This window comes from Chrysemys picta, chromosome 1, assembly GCF_011386835.1.
Source record: "Chrysemys picta bellii isolate R12L10 chromosome 1, ASM1138683v2, whole genome shotgun sequence".
Lineage (NCBI taxonomy): Eukaryota > Metazoa > Chordata > Testudines > Emydidae > Chrysemys > Chrysemys picta.
Window position 1 is genome coordinate 198,651,903 of NC_088791.1, and position 19,996 is coordinate 198,671,898.

The 19,996-nt window shown below is 41.8% G+C and overlaps 1 protein-coding gene across 1 annotated transcript; it reads left to right on the forward strand.

Moving 5' to 3' along the window:
* Positions 1-1,317: 1,317 nt before the first annotated feature.
* NDUFV3 (NADH:ubiquinone oxidoreductase subunit V3) lies at positions 1,318-19,681 on the forward strand. The gene is made up of 4 exons (XM_024100536.3): positions 1,318-1,720; positions 8,253-8,346; positions 14,902-15,870; positions 19,412-19,681. The coding sequence occupies exons 1-4, from the start codon at positions 1,442-1,444 to the stop codon at positions 19,576-19,578; spliced, it is 1,509 nt and encodes a 502-aa protein (XP_023956304.2). The 5' UTR covers positions 1,318-1,441; the 3' UTR covers positions 19,579-19,681.
* The last annotated feature ends 315 nt before the right edge of the window (positions 19,682-19,996 follow it).

Genomic DNA, 19,996 nt, shown 5'->3' on the forward strand with positions numbered 1-19,996 from the left:
TGATTCAATCTAAATTTGCTACACTTTAGTCCCTAGATTTTTCTTTTTAATAAAAGTCTCTGCAAGTAACAGTTTATTTAAGTCTAGTTTTAGAAGGCAGTGTAGTTTAGTGGTATGAACTAAGGCAGTTTTCCTGAATTCTAAAGCCTACATCTGTCACATACTTGCCATAGGTCCTAGGCCAAGTAATTTAGGCTCTGATCCTACAAAGAGCTCTGTGTGCAGGAACCTGGATGGAAGTAAATTGTCAAACTATGCTGAGAACTTTGAGACAGAATTTATGTCCTTGATTGTTCAGTTTCCCCATTTGTAAAATATGGATAACAATGTGTACTTACTTGACATGTACTTTGATAATTATTAGTTAATGTTTGAACTGTGTTTTGAAAAAGGAGTCCTAGTGTATGTTCTATAAATGTTAGAAATTATCATTCTAGATAGTAACACTGGATACTTCAGGGGGTTGATTCTGTGCATACAGTCCTAAAATGTAATTGATAATACTTATTTCATTTAGCACTGTCTAAAAGTATTTTTCTAATATCACTATAACTAGTTAAGGTATTTTTAAAATGTCACTGCACCTTCACCTGTTATTGCAAGCAATTTAGACTTTGTTATGCATTGTGTTCATATTTCCAAGCAAAAATTTAATTATATGGCATGCTCCTTGCTAATATACTGGTGCCCTGCAAATTAAGATCTAATCTTGCACAACACTTAATACTGGAGGTAGTAAGCCCTCTGTTTAGTAGTTGGTGTTCTGCAGGATTGAGGCCTTAGAAAACTACACTGAAAAGAGCGAATAATGTCTTGTTGGAAAATCTTTGTCTTTACAAACGATCATAGCCAACCTTCTCTCCCGTTCTTCGGATGCTTCAGGACTGGCACTTAGTCTATACATGGGGCAGGATAGTCCTGTGCTGTGGCTGAAGCACAGGGATGTGAAGTCATGACCGCAGTATCAGGGACATAAGTCCTCCTTTCAGAGTAACAGCCGTGTTAGTCTGTATCCGCAAAAAGAAGAACAGGAGTACTTGTGGCACCTTAGAGACTAACAAATTTATTAGAGCATAAGCTTTTGTGGACTACAGCCCACTTCTTCGGATGCATATAGAATGGAACATATATTGAGGAGATATATATACACACATACAGAGAGCATAAACAGGTGGGAGTTGTTTTACCAACTCTGAGAGGCCAATTAATTAAGAGAAAAAAAAACTTTTGAAGTCCTCCTATCCCTCTGCCACCAGGCTGGAGGGAGTATGCACTTCCCAGTACCCAATAGGATCCCAGCGCTTCTCCTGTTTCGCTGGCCGTGCTCTTGGGCAGGTCACCCTGACTTGCACTCAGTGCTTCAGCTCCCCCAGCTGTGAGAGGGGGGCCGGTCCCCTCACAGGGACTGGGGGCTCCTCACTTAGGTGGGGCTGTCACGCGCATGCTGCCAGCCGCACCAGCGAGCGCGGCGGTGGGGCGGGGACGAGGGGCGGGCTCCTGTGGCGGTGGGCGGGGCAGATGGAACTCTGCCTGCCGGGGGCGGGCGTCTCTACACCGAGGCCCCGCCCACGCCGCGAGGACATTCAGAACGAGGCCCCCGAGAGGTGGGTACGTTTGCTGCTGGTGCCGGGTTTCCCCGAGGCGTTGGGGGACCGGTTCGGGGGACACAGACATGGCGGCCTCCTCGCTGCTGGGCTGCGGCCGGGCCGTGACGCGCAAGGTAAGCGGCTGGGACGATGCTCTCCCGTGGGCGGGGGTAGGAGAGGCGCAAGCACCTGTTCCCACTTGGCCGGCTCGCGCTAGCGGCGCTTCCCGTTCATATTACCCCAGGGCTGTGGCTTCTACCTGGGGCGCATGCGCCAGAACTCAGCCACGCCCCTCGCGCGCACTGTCTCAAGGGGCCACCGACTCCTTGGGTAGGGGCGCAAGGACAGTAGCCATTGCGCATGCGTCCGGGCTCTGCCGCCACTCCACTCCCCCAGGGTCGGTTTGCCTGGCCGGGGGAAGAGGCGGGGTGGGGCTAGTGCGCATGCGTCATGATGTCAATGCTTCACCTTCCCAGAGGGAGCCTGTATACAATGGGGGGGGCGCACCATAGGTGCTGCGCATGCGTCTTTGGGCGTGGGGTGGGTGCGCCTGGGCGGGGGCGGGGCTGTGCAAGTGCTGGGGGCGGGGCTCAGCCTTTTGCTCACCCCGAGAAAGGAGCCAGAGTCTGAGGCTGCTGCCCCTTGTGCTGGGCAGGTGGGGCAGTGAGGCCTCCGCTCTGGAGCCCAGGCTGGCCAACATTCCACTAGCACAAAACAGAACACTCTGCCCCACCCACTCCATCTCCCCGCCCCCCTCGCTCGCTCATTTTCACGGGGGAGGGGCGGGGATGAGAGGTTGGGGGTGCAGCAGGGTGCTCTGGGCTGAGATCAAGGGGCTTGGAGGCCAGGAGGGGGATCAGGGCTGGGGAAGGGGGTTGAGGTGCAGGCTCTGGGCTGCGCTTACGTCAGGCAGCTCCCGGAAGCAGCGGCTTGTCCCCCCTCTAGCTCCTATGCAGAGCTATGGCCAGGCAGCTCTGTGCGCTTCCTCCCCCCCCCCCCCCCCCCCCCCCCCAACTCCCATTGGCCATGGTTCCCAGCCACCGAAAACCAGACACCTGGCAACCCTACATGGAGACCAGCCTGCATGCAGCAGTGCTGTGGCTAGGAGCACAGAGCTGTGCTGGCCCTTTGTGGCCCCAGCCAGAGTGGTGTGGCTCAGTGCCCTGCTGTAGACAAGCTCCAGTGCAGAGGGAGGCCTATCTGGAAAATGTGTCACTGCAAATTTTCAAAACATTCCAGCTTGTTTGCCTGGCAGCATGCCTCAATATCCAGGACTGCTGTTGTCCCTCCTACCAGAGCCCAGGCTTCATATCTGGTCATGCCCACACCACAGGAGAAAGGTGTGTCTAATACAGAGGTGGGCAAACTACTGCCCGTGGGCCACTTCCGGCCTGCGGGACCCTCTTGCCTGGTCCTTGAGCTAGGGGAGGCTAGACCCCAGCCCTTCCCCTGCTGTTTCCCCTCCTCCACAGCCTCAGCTCACTGCACACTGGCGCAGTGCTCTGGGCAGCGGGGCTGTGAGCTCTTGCTGGGAAGCGCAGCTGCCGGGCAGTGGCCTGATCCGGTGTTCTGTGCTGTGCGGTCGCGTGGCTGGCTCCAGCCGGTCGGCATGGCTCCCTGTCCCAGTGCTCTGGGAGGCGCGGCTATAGCTCCGCCAGCCATTGGTGCTCCAGGCAGTGCTGTAAGGGGGCAGGGAGCGGGGGGATTGGATAGAGGGCAGGGGAGTTTGGGGGGTGGTCAGGGCGGTCAGAGGGTGGGGAACAGGGGGGTTGAATGGGGGCAGGGGTCCCGGGGGAGGCAGTCAGGAAGGAGGGGGGGTTGGATGGGGCGGCAGGGGGCAGTCAGGTGCAGGGGTTTCAGAGGCAGTCAGGGGATGGGGGGGGATGGGGTAGAGGTCCCGGGGGGGGCCGTCAAGGAACAGGCCGGGGTTGGATGGGGCAGGAGTCCTGTGGGGGAGGGGGGGCGTTAGGGAGAAAGAAGCAGGGGGAGGTCGGATAGGGGGCGGGGGCCGGGCCAAGCCTGGCTGTTTGGGGAGACAGAGCCTCCCCTAACTGGCCCTCCATACAATTTCGGAAACCTGATGTGGCCCTCAGGCCAAAAAGTTTGCCTGCCCCAGTCTAATACTTATTAGCCTTCCTCGTGAAGACGAGGCTCAGGCAGACTGGGCTTCGTTTGATGCAATCTGTTAGAATGGTGCTTGAAAATTGTTTCAAACATGGCTATAAGCAGACTTGGAAGGATTAGATTTTTACCAATAAATGTCAATATCACTGTCCATACACAAACTGATGAAAAATATTCCATCGATAATAATCAAAATTTATAGATAGGGAAAGTAGGAAAAACGCTGCCTGAGAACTTATTACACTCAAAAATCCAGTGATTTAGACTTTTAAGTTAGGCTTGTTACAAATGGACTAGTGAATGAATAATAACAACAGGTCTGAGTTGTTGTTTTAAAGATACCGCTTCTCAGCTTTTTTTGGCTAAGATCAATTATAGTTCTTGACATGATGTTGACAATTTGTGTTTTAATTGTTATAAAACTTTAATTTTTTAAGCTCAATATCTACTGTTATTAAATAATTATTGTTTGACTCCACCCCAGTTTCCTGCAACTGTGAAAATTTAAATCAATTAATATAAAAATTAATACAAATAAAAAATGCTTAAAAATAAACATCAATAGTATCTGTTAAAATTATATAAAAAAAATAGAATTCTGCCAATCCTAGTTATAAGCTCTAATATGCAAGGGCTTCTCTGCAATGAATCTTAAATGTTTCTACACAATAATTAAAGAAACAGCTCGAGGTGAAAACAAAACTCATGCTTCAAAAAGTAAACTGACTAAAATTGGCATCAGCAAGAAAATCCTACACACACATACTGTACCTCATTTTATATTTGACTGTGTGTGTTTAAATTGATTTTTGCCTTTCTTTAACAGGTAGTGGCTACTGTCTGACACTGGGCTAGATACGTAGGTAGATAATCCATGACCAGATCTCAAATTCTGTGCCTCAGAGATGGACCTGGTCTACACTGCGGGGGGGATTGATCTAAATTGCACAACTTCAGCTACATAAATAACGTAGCTGAAGTCAACATACTTAGATCTACTTACCGTGGTGTCTTCACAGCGGTAAGTCGACGGCTGATGTTCTCCTGTCGACTCTGCCTGCATCTCTCGCCCTGCTGGAGTACCAGAGTCAACGGGAGAGCGCTCGGCGGTCGATTTATCGCATCTAGACGTGATAAATCGACCCCCGCTGGATCGATCGCTGCCTGTCAATTCAGCGGGTAATGTAGACAAGCCCAAAGAGTTGGCAAAAAAGTACTGTGTATCTTTAGGCTTGGAAAGATTAGATTTTTATCAGTAAATGTCAATTTCAGTGTACACGCACACACTGACAAAAATATTTCTATTGATGATAATAGAAATGTACAGATAGGCAAAGTACAAAATTATTTATTAAAGTAAGAATTTATTAGTTAGATTTAAGGATATACTTTGTATATTTTGATGTGTGTTGTTGACAATTTGTGTTTTAACAGTTACAATTCTTTAACTTTTTGAATCTCAACATTTACTGTCATTAAATAATTATTGTCCGCCATCCCTCAGAATTTCCCACTATTGTGAAAATTTAAATAGATAAAAATGTTTTAAAATAAACATTACTATTATCTGCCAAAATTACTGTTTTTTTTTTAATTGATTTCTGCCAAACCTATGTATCTTTTTCTACCAAAACAGGATTGTTCACTACTGCATACTTTAAGAGTGTAGCCCACAGTGACAACAAATATTTGAACTTTACTTGCTGTTTGCTTTTTCTGTGTTTTTCCTTTTAATGCAACATAATATAAACGAGGACACAGTATGGCAGAATGTAAAACATGATCCAATATGGCCAAAAATGTCATTCTGGAAGGAAACAGTGTAAACAACAAATAATTGCTCTACAGAATAAGACTATAATTCTTGAATGCATACTGGGCAGCATTACCTTGACCCTTCTGGGAAAATGGTTAATTGGTTGCAGGGGGGGAAGCCCTTGAAACCTTTCGAGCAGAGATGGTTCAGTTTTGTCTAAACTAGAAAAAAATGAGTACCTGTATTACAGCGGCTGCGTGAAACAGCTTCAGCTTTGGCCTCGAGGGGAATTTTTATAATTGTATCATGAAATTCGGGTCTAAGCATTGTTATTGGCTGGCTGCTGCAGTACGGGTACTATTATTTTTTTCTAATATAGATGCTCTCCAGAAGTGTAAGTGCAAAAGGTTGTGTTTTGTGAAATTTCTTCTTGAACAGAAAAGGAGTAAAACTCAAAGGTATTTTCTTTTGAACTCAAAATTTGGATAATGCCAATAATGTTAGTTTTGGAAGAGCATTTTGGCCCTTCCTAACTGAGTCAGAGGCTCTGGTAACAAAATAGTTGTCCCCTGACCTGGTTTTACAGTACGGTTTAAAATTTGCAGAGTGAGCTATGGGAAGCCATGAACATGTGCAATTTTTAAACTTGTAAGTGCTCCATAGCTGTTTTCTTTTAAATGAACATGAAATTTGCTACTGTATAAGTTAAGGAACACTAACAGGTTTTTTAAATTTTTAGTCTTTCTCCCCTCTCTCCCCCCAGCCCTCCTAAAATTCCTAAACATTTTAAAAGCAAGGAAATAAATAGTGAAGGGTAGGTAAATAAATACTTAAATGTATTCACAGTTCATAGAATCTTACAGCTGCATGTGTAAAATCACATTGTCCTGGCTCAGAACAGTCCTAACTGCCTGCATCCAGCTTCGATATACGTATTTCATAACCACAACTTTTGAGAAATTTTTGCAATAGTTGTCTGCAAATGAAAATGTGGTACATTTTATAGACACATTGGAAACACTCTTCTATTCTGGCCGTAGTAGTCGGGTTGGGGTATTTGTGTAGAATTGATTGGATGTAGGTAGATATGTGATCTGTATATGAGTGGTAGGTGTTGGTCTTCAATTCAAAATGGGGAAGGTGTAATGGGATTTCTAATCCATATAAGACGCATGGATAAATAAGATTGGATTTTTTTGCCCCTCCAATCTTCCCCCCACCCCTCAAATTCCATCTAATATTCCATAAGGTGTTTCTGGAATGTGTATTGAGACTAGTCAACGAAATGTGGTTGTGATGGAGGAATGTTGTCTGGCCTATATACGAGAGAGTAAAAAGCATAATTTTGGTATATCAGGCTAATAATGTTGAGGGCACTGAAGGGGACTCCAAACCATATGAAGCAGGAGAGTCGTGACTTAATAGAGTTTGTAGCCTGCACTGGAAACTGCATAAGGGGGAGCTGGTAGAAACCCCTATATTTAGGTTGCCTTAGGGTGAGCAGATTACATAAACAAAATATCAGGACACATAGGGGGGCAGGTCCGGAGCGCCACTGACGCGCAATTAAAAAAAAAAAGCCCCGAGCCAGAATACATCCGTCGGGACGCGGGACAAACAACTGAATATCGGGATGGTCCCGATTTTATTTGGACATCTGGTCACCCTAGGTTGCCTAATGCTTTCCATTATAGAGAATGTAATGGATCCTTTTTGCAGCTTACCAGAAACCCTGACCATTACAAAGAACCTGGCCTGAGTTCTGAACAAGCAGCAGATACTCTGCTGCCAGAGCAGCTGTTATGAGAGTAGCCAGGGCAGTGGAGAGAGACTGGAGCTGGATTCCCTCCATAACTTCTCTCCAGACCCAGCTTGTGGTTCCAGTGTCTCATGCCACATACCCTCCTAGGGGCACCTTTATTGTAGGAGCCCTTCCACCTCCCAGGTGGGAAAAAGAGAGCCAGACTGGGCTCCATCCAAACCATGACCTGGATGCAGCAGTGCTTCTGCGAAGAAGAGCTCTGTATAGCTTGAAAGCATGTTCCTCTCACCAACAGAAGTTGGACCAATAAAAGATATTACCTCACTGACCTTGTCTCTCTAAAATCCTGGAACCAACACTGCTTCAACAACACTGCATACAGATTGATGGTTGTTCATGCAACCTTGACTTGGCTTCCTTGTGCATGTGCATTAGGATCTTGCAGTTACATGTTCGCTCCTCTTCAGTGCACAGCTTGGATGTGCAAGGAGGACAGATAACGCTATTTCTAGCAGTTCCCAAAGTATGAGTGCTTGGCTTTGCAATCTAACTAATGTTCTTTTAACATTTTTGTATATAATATAATGTAGGGTGAGTGGGCGTCATGAGGATTTCTGGTCTATAAAATCATACTGTAAGAGATTCTATGAGTTGAGTGTGTTTAACTATCTAGCTTTACCTGTTTCCTTCCATACTTTTAAATATTTGCTTAGTTTAACTGTATTATTCCTTGGTATAAGTGGTATACACAATAGCATCAGTATTTTATCTGTATAATTTAGGAACAAGAATTTCTGATTATAGTCTCTGCTGTTTCACAGAAAGCAAATCTGTGAGAGGAATCCCAATGAGAACCATTCCACCATCACCTTTGTACTGCATCCAGGGAATTCACGTCAGTCATCCCTCTTTGCATCTTACGCAAAACAGTAGTTAACAGTAAATCAGAAGAACACTGCAGATGAAAAATCAAAGTTTTATCTAATTAAAAAAAATAAGAGATTTGTTTGATTTTAATTTGCAGACTCTACAGCTAGAAGCATGGGGACTCCGAAGCCTCTCTCCATCTCTTTCTCTCTGCACCAAATCAGAGGGCTCTAAAAAAGGGCAAGAAAAGAGTAAGACATTTATTTTTCTTAAATTGATGGTTGTGTACATTTGTCATGTATATGAGCACATTAAAATAGGTGCACAGCTAATAGAAACTTCATTTTTCATTTGGTATTTAACAAGAAGCAATTTGAATGGTTTTTTTTTAGTCTGTAGAATGTCCAGATTACAAATTTTGATTTTTTCTTCTATGTCATGTAACTATTTATACATCTTAAGGGGAGGGGCAATTTTATCGATTTTGATTTTCATCTTAAACATAATCCATATCAAAGGACTCCCACACTCTGGACATCTGTGACATACATTTAATACTCCTGGGGGAATTCTGCACCACTGTGCAATGCAGAATTTTGCAGAAATTAACGTACGCACAGAATTTCCTTTTCCCCACAGAAATAGGCTGCATTGCTGCTAGCTGCCACTAGGGACCACTGGACCCAGCAGAACCCAGCCTGCACATAGAAGACATTGCTGGCGGGAGGGAGAGGGAGCTAGAGGGTTCCTGGCAGCTGCAGTTCCCAACATGCCCTGAGAGAAGAAGAGAGTGGCGCAGAGGAAACTCTGTGCAAGCCTGGGACCGAGCATCAGGCTTTCGCTGTCTCTGGGGGCAGGGGGTGTCTGAGCTGGGCTCTGGGGGGAGGGGGTGCAGGTGTCTGAGCTGGGGGGCCTCATGGCTGGGCTCTCTGCGGGAGGTGGTTCGAGTGTATTGGCTGGCAGGGCCCCGTGACTGGGCTTGGGGAGGAAGGGGTTGTGGGTGTCTGGCCCCCTGGCTGGGCTTGGAGGGGCAGGAAAGAGGGCAGAAAAACAGGAACTGGGTTGTCATAGGGGTTTCTTTAACTCTCTACTCCTGGGGGAATTTTTGTGTGTGTCTGTACTGTTACAGACATACTTGCGGACAGGTATTTGAAATAAATTACCAAAATAATTTAAACTGGTGCGATTATGTAGTGTTATTTTGACAAAATTTGCAGAATTTTAAAATATTGTGCACCGAATTTTTATTTTTTTGGCACAGAATGAACCCAGAAGTAATTAAAAAAAAACAAAAAACATAGGACCATATGAAACAGACTGTCCATTAAACAACAGCTTCTCACCACACTTCATCTTATTGTCAATCAGCAAACGAATAAAACTTAAACCCCTCACCACATGGAAATTCCACCCTCAACTGCCTCCACCTGCACTAGTGCTTATCAAACAGATGGGCTTTGCCACACGCCCATGTTAGCAAAGGACTAGTAGCAACTGGTTTGTATCAGGCAAAATGTAGACCTATGTATTGTAAGCCAGGGGTTTTCACCCTTTTTCTTTCTGAGGCCCCCCCCCGACATGTTATAAAAACTCCATGGCCCACCTGTTTCACAACATCTGGTTTTCTGCATATAAACAGCAGGGCTGGCATTAAGGGATAGCAAGCAGGACAATTGCCCGGGGCCCCAAACCACAGGGGTACCATGAAACTAAGTTTCTAAGGCTTCTGCTTCAGCCCCAGGTGGCAGGGCTCCGGGCTTCAGCTCCATGCTGTGGGGCTTTAGCTTTCTGCCCTGGGCCCCAGCGAGTCTAACGCCGGTCCTGTTTGGCGGCCCCTCTGAATCCTGCTCGTGGCCCCCCGGTTAAGAACCACTGTTGTAAGCCAAACATTTCTTTCCTGCCCTCCCCAGTGCAGCCAATACACCTCAGCTCTTACCTGCAACAGCTAAGCTATTGGATTTTTTGGCCTCAGTTTAGCAGATTGCTAGGATCCCAGTATGAAGTGGCTTTGGCATGTGAACAAAAAGTGACTGCAATGAGTCTCCAAAATTCACTTTTCACCTGTAACTAGAGATGGGTATAAACTGTAAAACTTGGATCTGGACTTCAAACATTCCCCTCAGAGCCTGGGACATTGGCCTCTGGTGGGTTGGGGTGTAGCCCATTATAAAGAAAGGTACTATTTGCAAGATAATGTTGGTATTGCACTAGCACCTAGGGACCCCAGTTATGGATCAGGGCCCATTGTGCTGGATGCTGTACAAACATGGAACAAAAAGCAGTCCTTCCCCTGAGGAGCTTGCAAGCTAAGTAGAATACAGATCTGGGTTGGAACTTCGAAACACTCAGAAAGCTCAGGGGTATTCGGATCATCTCTGCCTGCGACCTAAGTCAGAATCTGGATGTAAATTTCAAAAGGAGAGAACAGGATAGATTGATTTTTAAATCATGGACTTTAATCATGATTCAAATCTGTGACCAGAAAACCTTAATTTAAATCTTGGATTTTAATCTTGTTTTGCATTTATACTTTTTTAATTATTTTCCTAAAGAAAGTGATTCTCATTGGTTGTTAACTATTAAAACATGTTAATTTGCATTTAAATATGGCCATTACACTAAATTTAGTGCTTTTTGCAAACCAGGAGGATACACTATTTCTATACATGTTTATTTAATCAATTATGTAGCTTAATTTATATTTATTTGGATTATTAATCTTTTATCTTTCGTTAGAAAAAGTTTAATGATGCATTTCTTCTTAGATTATGATTAATTTTTCATTTGCGATTTGTATCAGGCTTTATCTGGATGGAAATTAAAATTCAATTAAATGCACAGACATTTTAAAATAGTTATTATTAGTTAAATAAACCTACCTTTTATGTGCTAGAGATGCAAGAAAAAAATATTTATCAAAACATGTTTTGCATATAAAACTAACTGCCTTATTAAACAAAGGAAGCATTATCTGTAGTTAGTGTATTCAACTGATTGTTTCTAGGTTACCAGTCCTTCAAGATTTTAGAACTAGTTGCTCTCATCCCCTCACCTCTTGTTTTAGGGTTGGAAGAGGAAAACAACCCTTCCTGTTCTACTGAGTACAGAAATTGGTTTCTTAACTTTGAATGAACTAACCATTGAACTGAACTCGTTGAATAAACTGAAATAAAGAGTTCTCTCTGCAGTTAGAGAAGAGGCCACTGCTGTCAAAAGCAGCTTCAGCACTTCAGACTCTCATTCCAATTGCTTAGCCAGTAACTTCCACGAATTCAGGGATTTGACTTTCTTTAAAACTTGGCAGCAAATGCACTGCTTAATATTATTTACATGATTTTATAGATTCTAGAACGTTTAAATTTTAATATAGGTGGTCACAATTTCAAATTTAATTTTAAATAGATTTTTTTTAAATAAACCTGTATTTAATTTAAATTTTAAAAATGGATTTTTTAAAATCAACCGATTCTTATCCACCCAGAGATAGACTTTATAAAATGCTGTAATATCTAGATCCTGGCACTTTTTTATCACTTAAAGTGAGTAAAAGTTGAGCAACAATTTCAGCTACATGTTTCTAAATAGAAATTGACCAGACTAAAGAGCAAGGCCCTAATACTACAAAAATAATTCAGAATTGTGGACTTTCATTCCTGAGCATAGTCCCATGGACTTCAAGAGCATGTGCTTGTGGATCCCTTCAGAGAGTTGGGGCCAATGACCTGTATTTTTAATGTTATCATAAAAAATGGAAATAGTTGCTTAAATGCCCTCAATCTCAGTTTAGCATTATTTTATGAAAATACTGAATGGGATTTTATGAAGAAGTGGAAAATGGTAGTATCTGATCCATAACAATCATGTTGGTTGCTTGTAATTTAAGCTTTATACATGCACATGTATTTCAGACCCAAACTTTCAGTATTTTTTAGGAGGCTAGGACTGAGCATATCTTGTTAGAAAATAACATATAGTTAGAACCCTATTTTTATTTGTTCAGACTTGTACATTGCATCTCTAAGTTATTTTCTAGGCATATGCAAAATTTAAATAACTTAATAATCAAACATGTCAAAGACAGATTAAAAAGAACCTGCTTGAAAAGTTTTCTCCAAAACAAACTCTCCCAATCCCTAACGTTGATCTCTGAAAAAGCTTGGGAAATAAAAGCTTGGATATCCTACCTGAGGGCCTTTGCTGCCTTCCAGTCATCATTGATAATGCTCAGAGAAGTGAAAACTTAAAATATTTTAAATCAATAGCTGCTGCCAGTTACTGTTTTTATAGTATCTTTGTTTTGAAGCATGGTTTTGGTAAAAATATACATAAAACAATAATTATATATGGTACTTTTAGGGTTGTCATCACTGTAGTATCATAGCATCAATTTCAGGAATCTCTAACTCTTGTAAGTCTCTGGATAGTGTAGAAAAAGACCAATTAGGACATCTTCCTTTGAGTACATGATTATTCCATCCAGTGTATTTTATTGGTAATAAAAATACATGGAACATAGCCTGATTTTTCAGATCCCAGCTTGAGGAGGTTGTGAAAATCTTCGTCTTGATAAAATGAACACATTTGTTGGGAAATCACTGAAAGGGAACAAAAATGACATTTCCATATTCTACTTTTCTGACAATGAACACATTTTAAACTGGTTTTACTAGTCCTACTGGCTGCTGTTTTCTATCATTTAGAGCCTCTGCTAATGATACCACTGTTATCTTTATCTTCTAAGTCACTCATGAGGATAATATGTCCATGCCAGCCACTGACAGGGACATGTTATTGGTTCCAACAGAGCCAGTTCAGTTCAATATTAGTTGAGTGCATCCTGTGGTACAAAGCTTGCAGCACCTTAATATTGCTAGTCAAAAAGCTTGATAATATAGCCACTGACTTTGCGAAAATGCTCTTCTGCTCAGTGCCTAACTAAACTTCTGTACCATTAATAATTTGATCGCATGGTTAATGATATATGCTGACAAATATAATATTTCACTCTTCACTGAATTTTAAATCATATTCTTTTTTTCCAGTCTTTAATGATGCCCAGTATTAATGCTCCATTTCAGTATTGCTGCTGCCTTCTTTTGTTCAGTTTCTAAAGACTTCCCAGCATGAACACAGCTCCAGCTTTTGCTCTGTTGATACTCATCCCCCCCCCGACTCTTGTGTTTACCTTGCCACTTCCTGTGTATTTAGTACAAGATCTTTTTATATTTGAATAAAATTTCTCAAATATCGGTGACAATGTCTGTAGACCATGGTGTCTGGGTTGATGACCCAGTATTTGATTTCGCTGTGCCTTACATACATTTTGTGTCTCTGAAATTATTTTTAAGTAAATAATATCTATATAATAAATCAGTATTTACCTTAAACTACTGTATTTGAAATATAAATAAAATTACCATATTTCTCTTCATAAAATGTTTTTAATTCCATGCATCTGTGACTTTACTGATGTCTTAACTCACATGTTGCTGAAGGCTTAACTGTACTCGGAATCGCTTATTTCTCATACATCCCAATTTATCTCCATAACTGTAAAACTGGTGGAAAAAGTATGTGTAGAAATAATCAATACCCTGTGACCTATGTGGTACGTTAGATCCAAGATACGCAGCATGGACTTCCAAGTTATGTGGCAGAGCCACACTAAACTACACACCAAAGTGGGAATCATACAGCTATTTGTGGGAGTAGTGGGACAGTTTAGTAGTGCTGCATGGCAGCTGCCAGCTTTTCCTGAAGCTCTCCCTGTCCTCACAAGAATAGTCTCTGTCATTGGTCTTCCATTCCTCCAGCAGGCCACACAATCTGTCTTGAGTACCTAAGGCCCATGGGTGGGTAACAGTTTAGAAGTTACTGCTTTTTTTCCAGCATCCCCAATCTGGACAGTAAAATTTACTGGCGGTACCCACCTCTACTCAGAGAAAGAGTGGCGGGCTGGCAATTTCTCTTAGCTTGCTACTGTCCCCAATATGGAATAATCAGAGAGCTGATGACAGGATCAGGAAATCCACTGAAATGTCCATGTGGAGAAATCCCAGCACAGAGAAACAGACAGAGAGGAAGAAGGCAGGAAGGCAAAATAGTAAGTGGAAAAGCTCAAGAAGAGGAAGGGACAGCATTTTGTGATCTTATGTAACAATTCAGCAGGTAAATTATGGGGACATTTTTATAACCAGTTACTTTATACTTTATATGAGGTCTTGAACAAGGGAGAGACATGTAGCCATCTAAGCAACATTCATGAGTTATCCCTCTGTTGCTTATGAAGATAGCTATTCTGTTGTGATGGTTATCAAATTGATCACTCAGTAATTATTGTTCTTTGTTGTCTTGTTCTTAGGTTTATATATAATATTTATCACTGTAGTATCTGAGTACCTCACATGCGGTAATGAATTTCTTCTAACACCCTTGTAAAATAGGAAGATATTTTTGTCCCCTCTTTACTGATGGGGAACTGAGGCACAGAGAAAGAAAGTGACATTGCAGAGCTCTCACAAGAATTCAGACACAGCAAGGAACAAAAGCCAGATCTCATGAGAGTTCCAGTTCTAGCAGTAAAGAATGTCTGATGCTAAGTAGAGTTCTTATTTTTACCACTTCAGATTTATGCACAATATAGAAAATGTAGCTGTCTGTTCCAGGGTTGTGCAATTAATGAAATAACACTTTCAAATTTGATTTTTATATCAGAGCAGTTCAGAAACTTAACGTTGGATGTTTAGGATCTCCAAATTAACAGGAGTGTCAGAAATGATAATAATCCTCTTTATGCCATTTCCTAGATGTGGTGGCACCTCAGGAGAGCACCAAACTGCTGGCCACCAAAACAACAGTTGAATTCCCTAAAAAGTTGTTTCCTAGTTCTCACCCACCATCTGCAAATAAAGGTGACACCAAGACCATAACTAGTACTAGCACTGATGAAGCTTTAAAGCTAACGGATGAAGAGGTGAGGAAATTCTTGTCAAGAAAAACTTTGGTAGCATTTCCAGAGAGAGTAACACTTTCCTCACTTGAGGGAAAGGCTTCTATCACAACAAGAGGAGGCTTGAGCAAGAAGTTGGCTGAGGAAGAGTCTTCATCCAGCTCTGAATCAGATTCTAGCTCTGATTCTGATGAAGAAGATAGCGCCTCAGGAGTTTCCACTAAAACCAGAGTAGAGTTTCCAAGACGAGATCCCTTCTTTTTTGAGAACAGAACAGTGAAGGTAATGGCATTGGCAGAAGAGCGCTTGTCCCAGAAAGGAGACCGAGACTATATACCTAAGAAGAAGCCCAGACCAGAAATTGAGGTGCCTCACATCAAGCAGATGGAGTCTGGTAAAACAGCAACAGCCAAGAGTAAAATATTAAAGTCAGAAACAAGAGAACCTTCCGTGAAACAAAGCCCAGAAGGGACAGATTTGCAGACGTCAATCTCAAAAACACAGGCTAAAGACAGCCAAAAGTCAACAGCTGTCAGACTTAAGGAATCTAGGCACTTGGCGGAGCCTCCCATTGGAGCCCCACCAGCAGCAGCACAGCTAAAGGTTCCGCCAGGGCCTCAGCAAGAAGTGGAACAAAAGCTGACTTTATTGAGATGGGAAGAAACCAAGACAAGGGAGGTACAGGAGACTGAGACAAAAGAAAAAGCTTCTCCTAAACTACAAGAGGAGTTTTTGAAGGAGACACCCTTCATGATAAACACTACAGCAGAGGAGGAGATCATTCAAGAAGCTGGAGCTCAGACTGAAGAGCAAGGCACTATACAGGGTACAGCTTTAAATTGTTTGAACTATATTGGCTCTTCTGGGGCTGGGGCTTGAAATAACATTTTTAATTATATCTACAGTATCAACTCTTTGATCTGGATTCTCCATATTCTGTTATAAAGCTAGCTGATATAGCACATTGTGGAGGAAATAGTCACACCTTGGTGATAAATTATTGCTTTCATGTGTACTTATGTTGAAAATCTTTCTCTCTTCTTTTTAATATGCAACTTCTAGTTATGATGGTGGAAGGAAACATTTTTTTATTTCATTGTACTTATTTTTTTCTTAAATCAACATTATACTTGTTAACAGATAAGGTAACCGAGCTTGTTCCAGTTTCGAGGGACCGTTCTAGTCATAGTCTGTTGTCATAAAATCAGGATTTTGTTGCACTTTCAGTAGAACCACATTGAAGACAGCCAGCGACCTGTGCCCAACCTCTGGATTCTCCCCTTTTTCTTCCTATCTAACTTCTGTATACAAACTCAGTAGTTGCCTTTCTGCTGAGCTGAATGTGCCACCATCCCATTTGTTCAAATGCTGCCACTGTCTCCCCCAGTTTTGCCATACCACAGATTGCAACAGATTTGGGTAGCATAGGAAGATCACAGGAGCAGGAGTTAGCTGTGAGACAGGCGGACTTGTAAGGCGAGTAATATGTCAGGCCAGCAAAGGACCCAACGAAATCAATAAGATAGCCTGGGGAGAAAGGGGCACTGATGTCTTTTTCTAACACACATCATGCCTTCCCCAAATCATCTCCCAGCCATATATCTGTATCTTGCCTAACCTTCTTGGTTATAACTGGTCTCCTTAAACAATTCAGTTTCCCACCCACAAATTGCATGAATCCCACACCCTCAGCCCCATTGCCAGATACTTCCTGTATTCCCCATTGTCCAATAAAAAGAAAAATTTCTCCATCCCAACTTGTTCAACACCTTCTGTGGTGCATCCTTCTCCTCCTCCAGCCCATCAGAATGCTAGGTGTCCTGTTTTTGACGTTCAAAAATCTGGCTACCATTTTGCTAGCACACTTAATTTAAAGAACCTGCCTACTTGCAAGGATGAAAGCACAAATAAGGCCTATTTGCAAGATCAGAATTATTTGCAAGAGGCTTAGATGACAAGTAATGCTTTTTGCATGTCAATTTTCAAGAGACAGTGCTGGGCGAAAGGGGTGCAGGTTTTATTTAAAGAAAAAGTCAACCACTAATTTGACCTACCTTCAGAGTTAGAATCCAAGGATATTTCCTCAATATTTTTAAAATACAGTCACTGTTATGATTAACCTTGCCAACTTTTTGCTCTTCTTCACAGCCAATGGAAGGCGCTTATGAAAGCTGTAAAACACCATTCCCTATGGTTGTCTATATTTTATGCTTCTCCTCTTTCCCCACAATACTATCTTTAACGAGCCAAGCCCTGTAGCTTCAGTCACTCCCTTCAGTAGTTAAAACCTAGAAAGTTACTAGAAAATTAAAGGAATGGGTCTAGTTAACCTCTGGTGAGTTGGAGAAAGGCTTTATTCTAAAATGCACTGCTGCATCAAAGTGAAGTATGCACCATTTTCTTAACTAGTTAATATTTTAAACAGTGGCCTGGGTTCTGCTTTCACTCATTAGAGTAAATCTAGAGTAACTTCATTAAAGTAAATGGAGGAGCTACTTCTGGTTTAAATAGGTGTAACTGAGCAAAATCTGGTTTTCATTTAACAATTTTTAAATTGTTGCTGGTCTTTTGCTGGTCTTTTTTATAAACAGAAGAGCAATAGTTAACAGCACTGGTCACAGATTTTGTGTAACCTACATTTCCTTCCTGTTTCTGTATCCTTTCATTTATCTGCAAACACAGCAGCCAGACCAACTTGCAAGACATATTGTACATTTTTCCTACTTAGAAATCTGTACTTTAAATCTGCTTCATCCCACAAAGTGGAATAGGAATGCTAAACATCCATCAAAACAAATGTGCCATTAGCTGTTGGTAAGTAAAATTACCAGCTAAGTAACTCAGAAGTGTACCTCCGACTCACTTAACAAGAACATCATGTGAAAAGCTCATTCTGCTTGAGAGAGAGTGCATATGAAGATTGAAGTATGAGGGAAGAACTCAGGAATAAAGTCTTCTTTTGAGGAACCAAGTGCAGTGCATTGTGGGCAGGAAAAAATGAGATTGTTCTTTCCTGAGCATCTGTCTCTTGACTTAGAAGGACCCTGTCTTGCAGGTTGACTGTACTATTTCCTAAGCTTGCTTATTCTTTGGGCTCTTTCCAGCAAAGATTGCAACACCTGGTTCAAATATGTATGTAGTGGTTTCTGTTGTATGTTACACTTGCAAGAGTCTCAGTTATAAAATGCAACAGATACATGTGTTGAAACATATGGTATCACTGCACCAATATAGAAGGATTAAGGAGAAAACACAATGTTCTATTTCTTGCTTGTTTATTTTTCTGGGAGACTGTCCCATTACCAAAAGAACAAATAACTGTAGAAGGTAAAGTTTTTGATATAAAATAAACAAATGCAAACCACTGCATACAAGTGGCACAAACTTTTATTGCTAGATCGCACTTAACTTTCTTTCTGACTGTCAACCCTTTTTACATAAAAGTACATGCTAGCATAGGAAATACTGTTTTGCTTTTCTTCTTGCTCTGGAAAAATTTTTCTCACAATTTCCCTGTGTGGTAAAGTGAATTGAACAGTAATGTTGTTATAAAAGATCTTATTTAAACTAGTGTAATCTTTCTAAAGTACAAAAATTAATATCAGCTTTAGTATATGTGATATCAGAAATTTAAGCTTTTTATTATTCATTCAGAATTATCTCTTTAGAAAAGAAAGCCAGTGTGAGGTTTTGAAAAGAATAAAGAGTATACAAGGAATTCCATAATGCGGGGGTAGGAGGATTGAAATATAAAGTCCTTGATATATTTTCTGATACAGCCACAGTTGAAATAATTTGTGGAAATCCTTTTTGTAACTAAGTTTTTATTAGAAAAGATCATCAGCTTAATGTGTTTTAATGTCCTTATTTTGTGGTCTGACATGATAGATATAAATGTGTAATTAATGCTCTTTTGCATCTCTTGGCTTGCTAAGAGTGTCACCTAATGTTCTGGCTGTGGGGAGAACCTGTAAAGCTAAGTGACATTAAGTATATACTAGGCAGCATTCAAGAGAGACAGACTCATTTCCATCAATAGTAAATTGTTTGTGTGTTGAAATAAAAGTACTGTTGCTAATGTTTTCCACCGTAAGGGAGTCATATATTTGGAATCCTGTGTTAGTTGATTCAAGTAATCTGTTGTTCTGTCTTTTCATTTAAAGACTTGTGATGTGCTTCCTTGGTATCTTATAAGATACAAACAGAAGTTTAGCAACTTTAGCCTTACACTGTAGCTGCTGACTTTTTTGTTTTTTTCTTCTTAAATGAATGAGGAGTCTCCAACTGTATGGAACTGATGCAGTCAGAAAGAGTGTTATCTCTGTTCTGGCATCACTAGGTTCACTAGTCTTATTTTTGTTCCACAGAGACCAAAACAGCTGCTGCATCTGCACAGGAAGAATTTGATAATTCTACCTACAAGAACCTCCAGCATCATGAGTATAATATGTATACCTTTGTGGATTTTGATGTGGAGCTCTCACAATTCAGACAGCCTCAGCCATCTTCTGGAAGGCTGTCACCAAGGCACTAAAAGAGCCAAGATAAAAACAAATGTTGAAGCCTATTTGAATGAATTGCTCTGACACTGCTGCACTGTCCATATTGTAAAAAATAAATAAACTTGCAGTAACTTACGCTGATGGTTTTGATGAGGTCTTCTTGTCTATCAGAGTCACTTTGTGTTAGAGTCCATTAGCGAGTTACAAATTAGTCACCCTGACTTCTTCATAATTAGCTTTTCTAGATCCTAGTGCATATTGACACAAGATGTAGTCTAAGCTAGGGGTGGCCAAGCCACATGCAGCTTTTTTACAGTTTAAAGTGCAGCTCATGGAGGGAGTCCCCCATTCTCTGCCTATCAGACTGGGGGGAGGAGGTTGGGGCTTCTGCCCTGGGGTGGGGAGATGGGGGTAGGGGCTTCTGTCCTGCGGAGACGGAGGTCTTGGGAC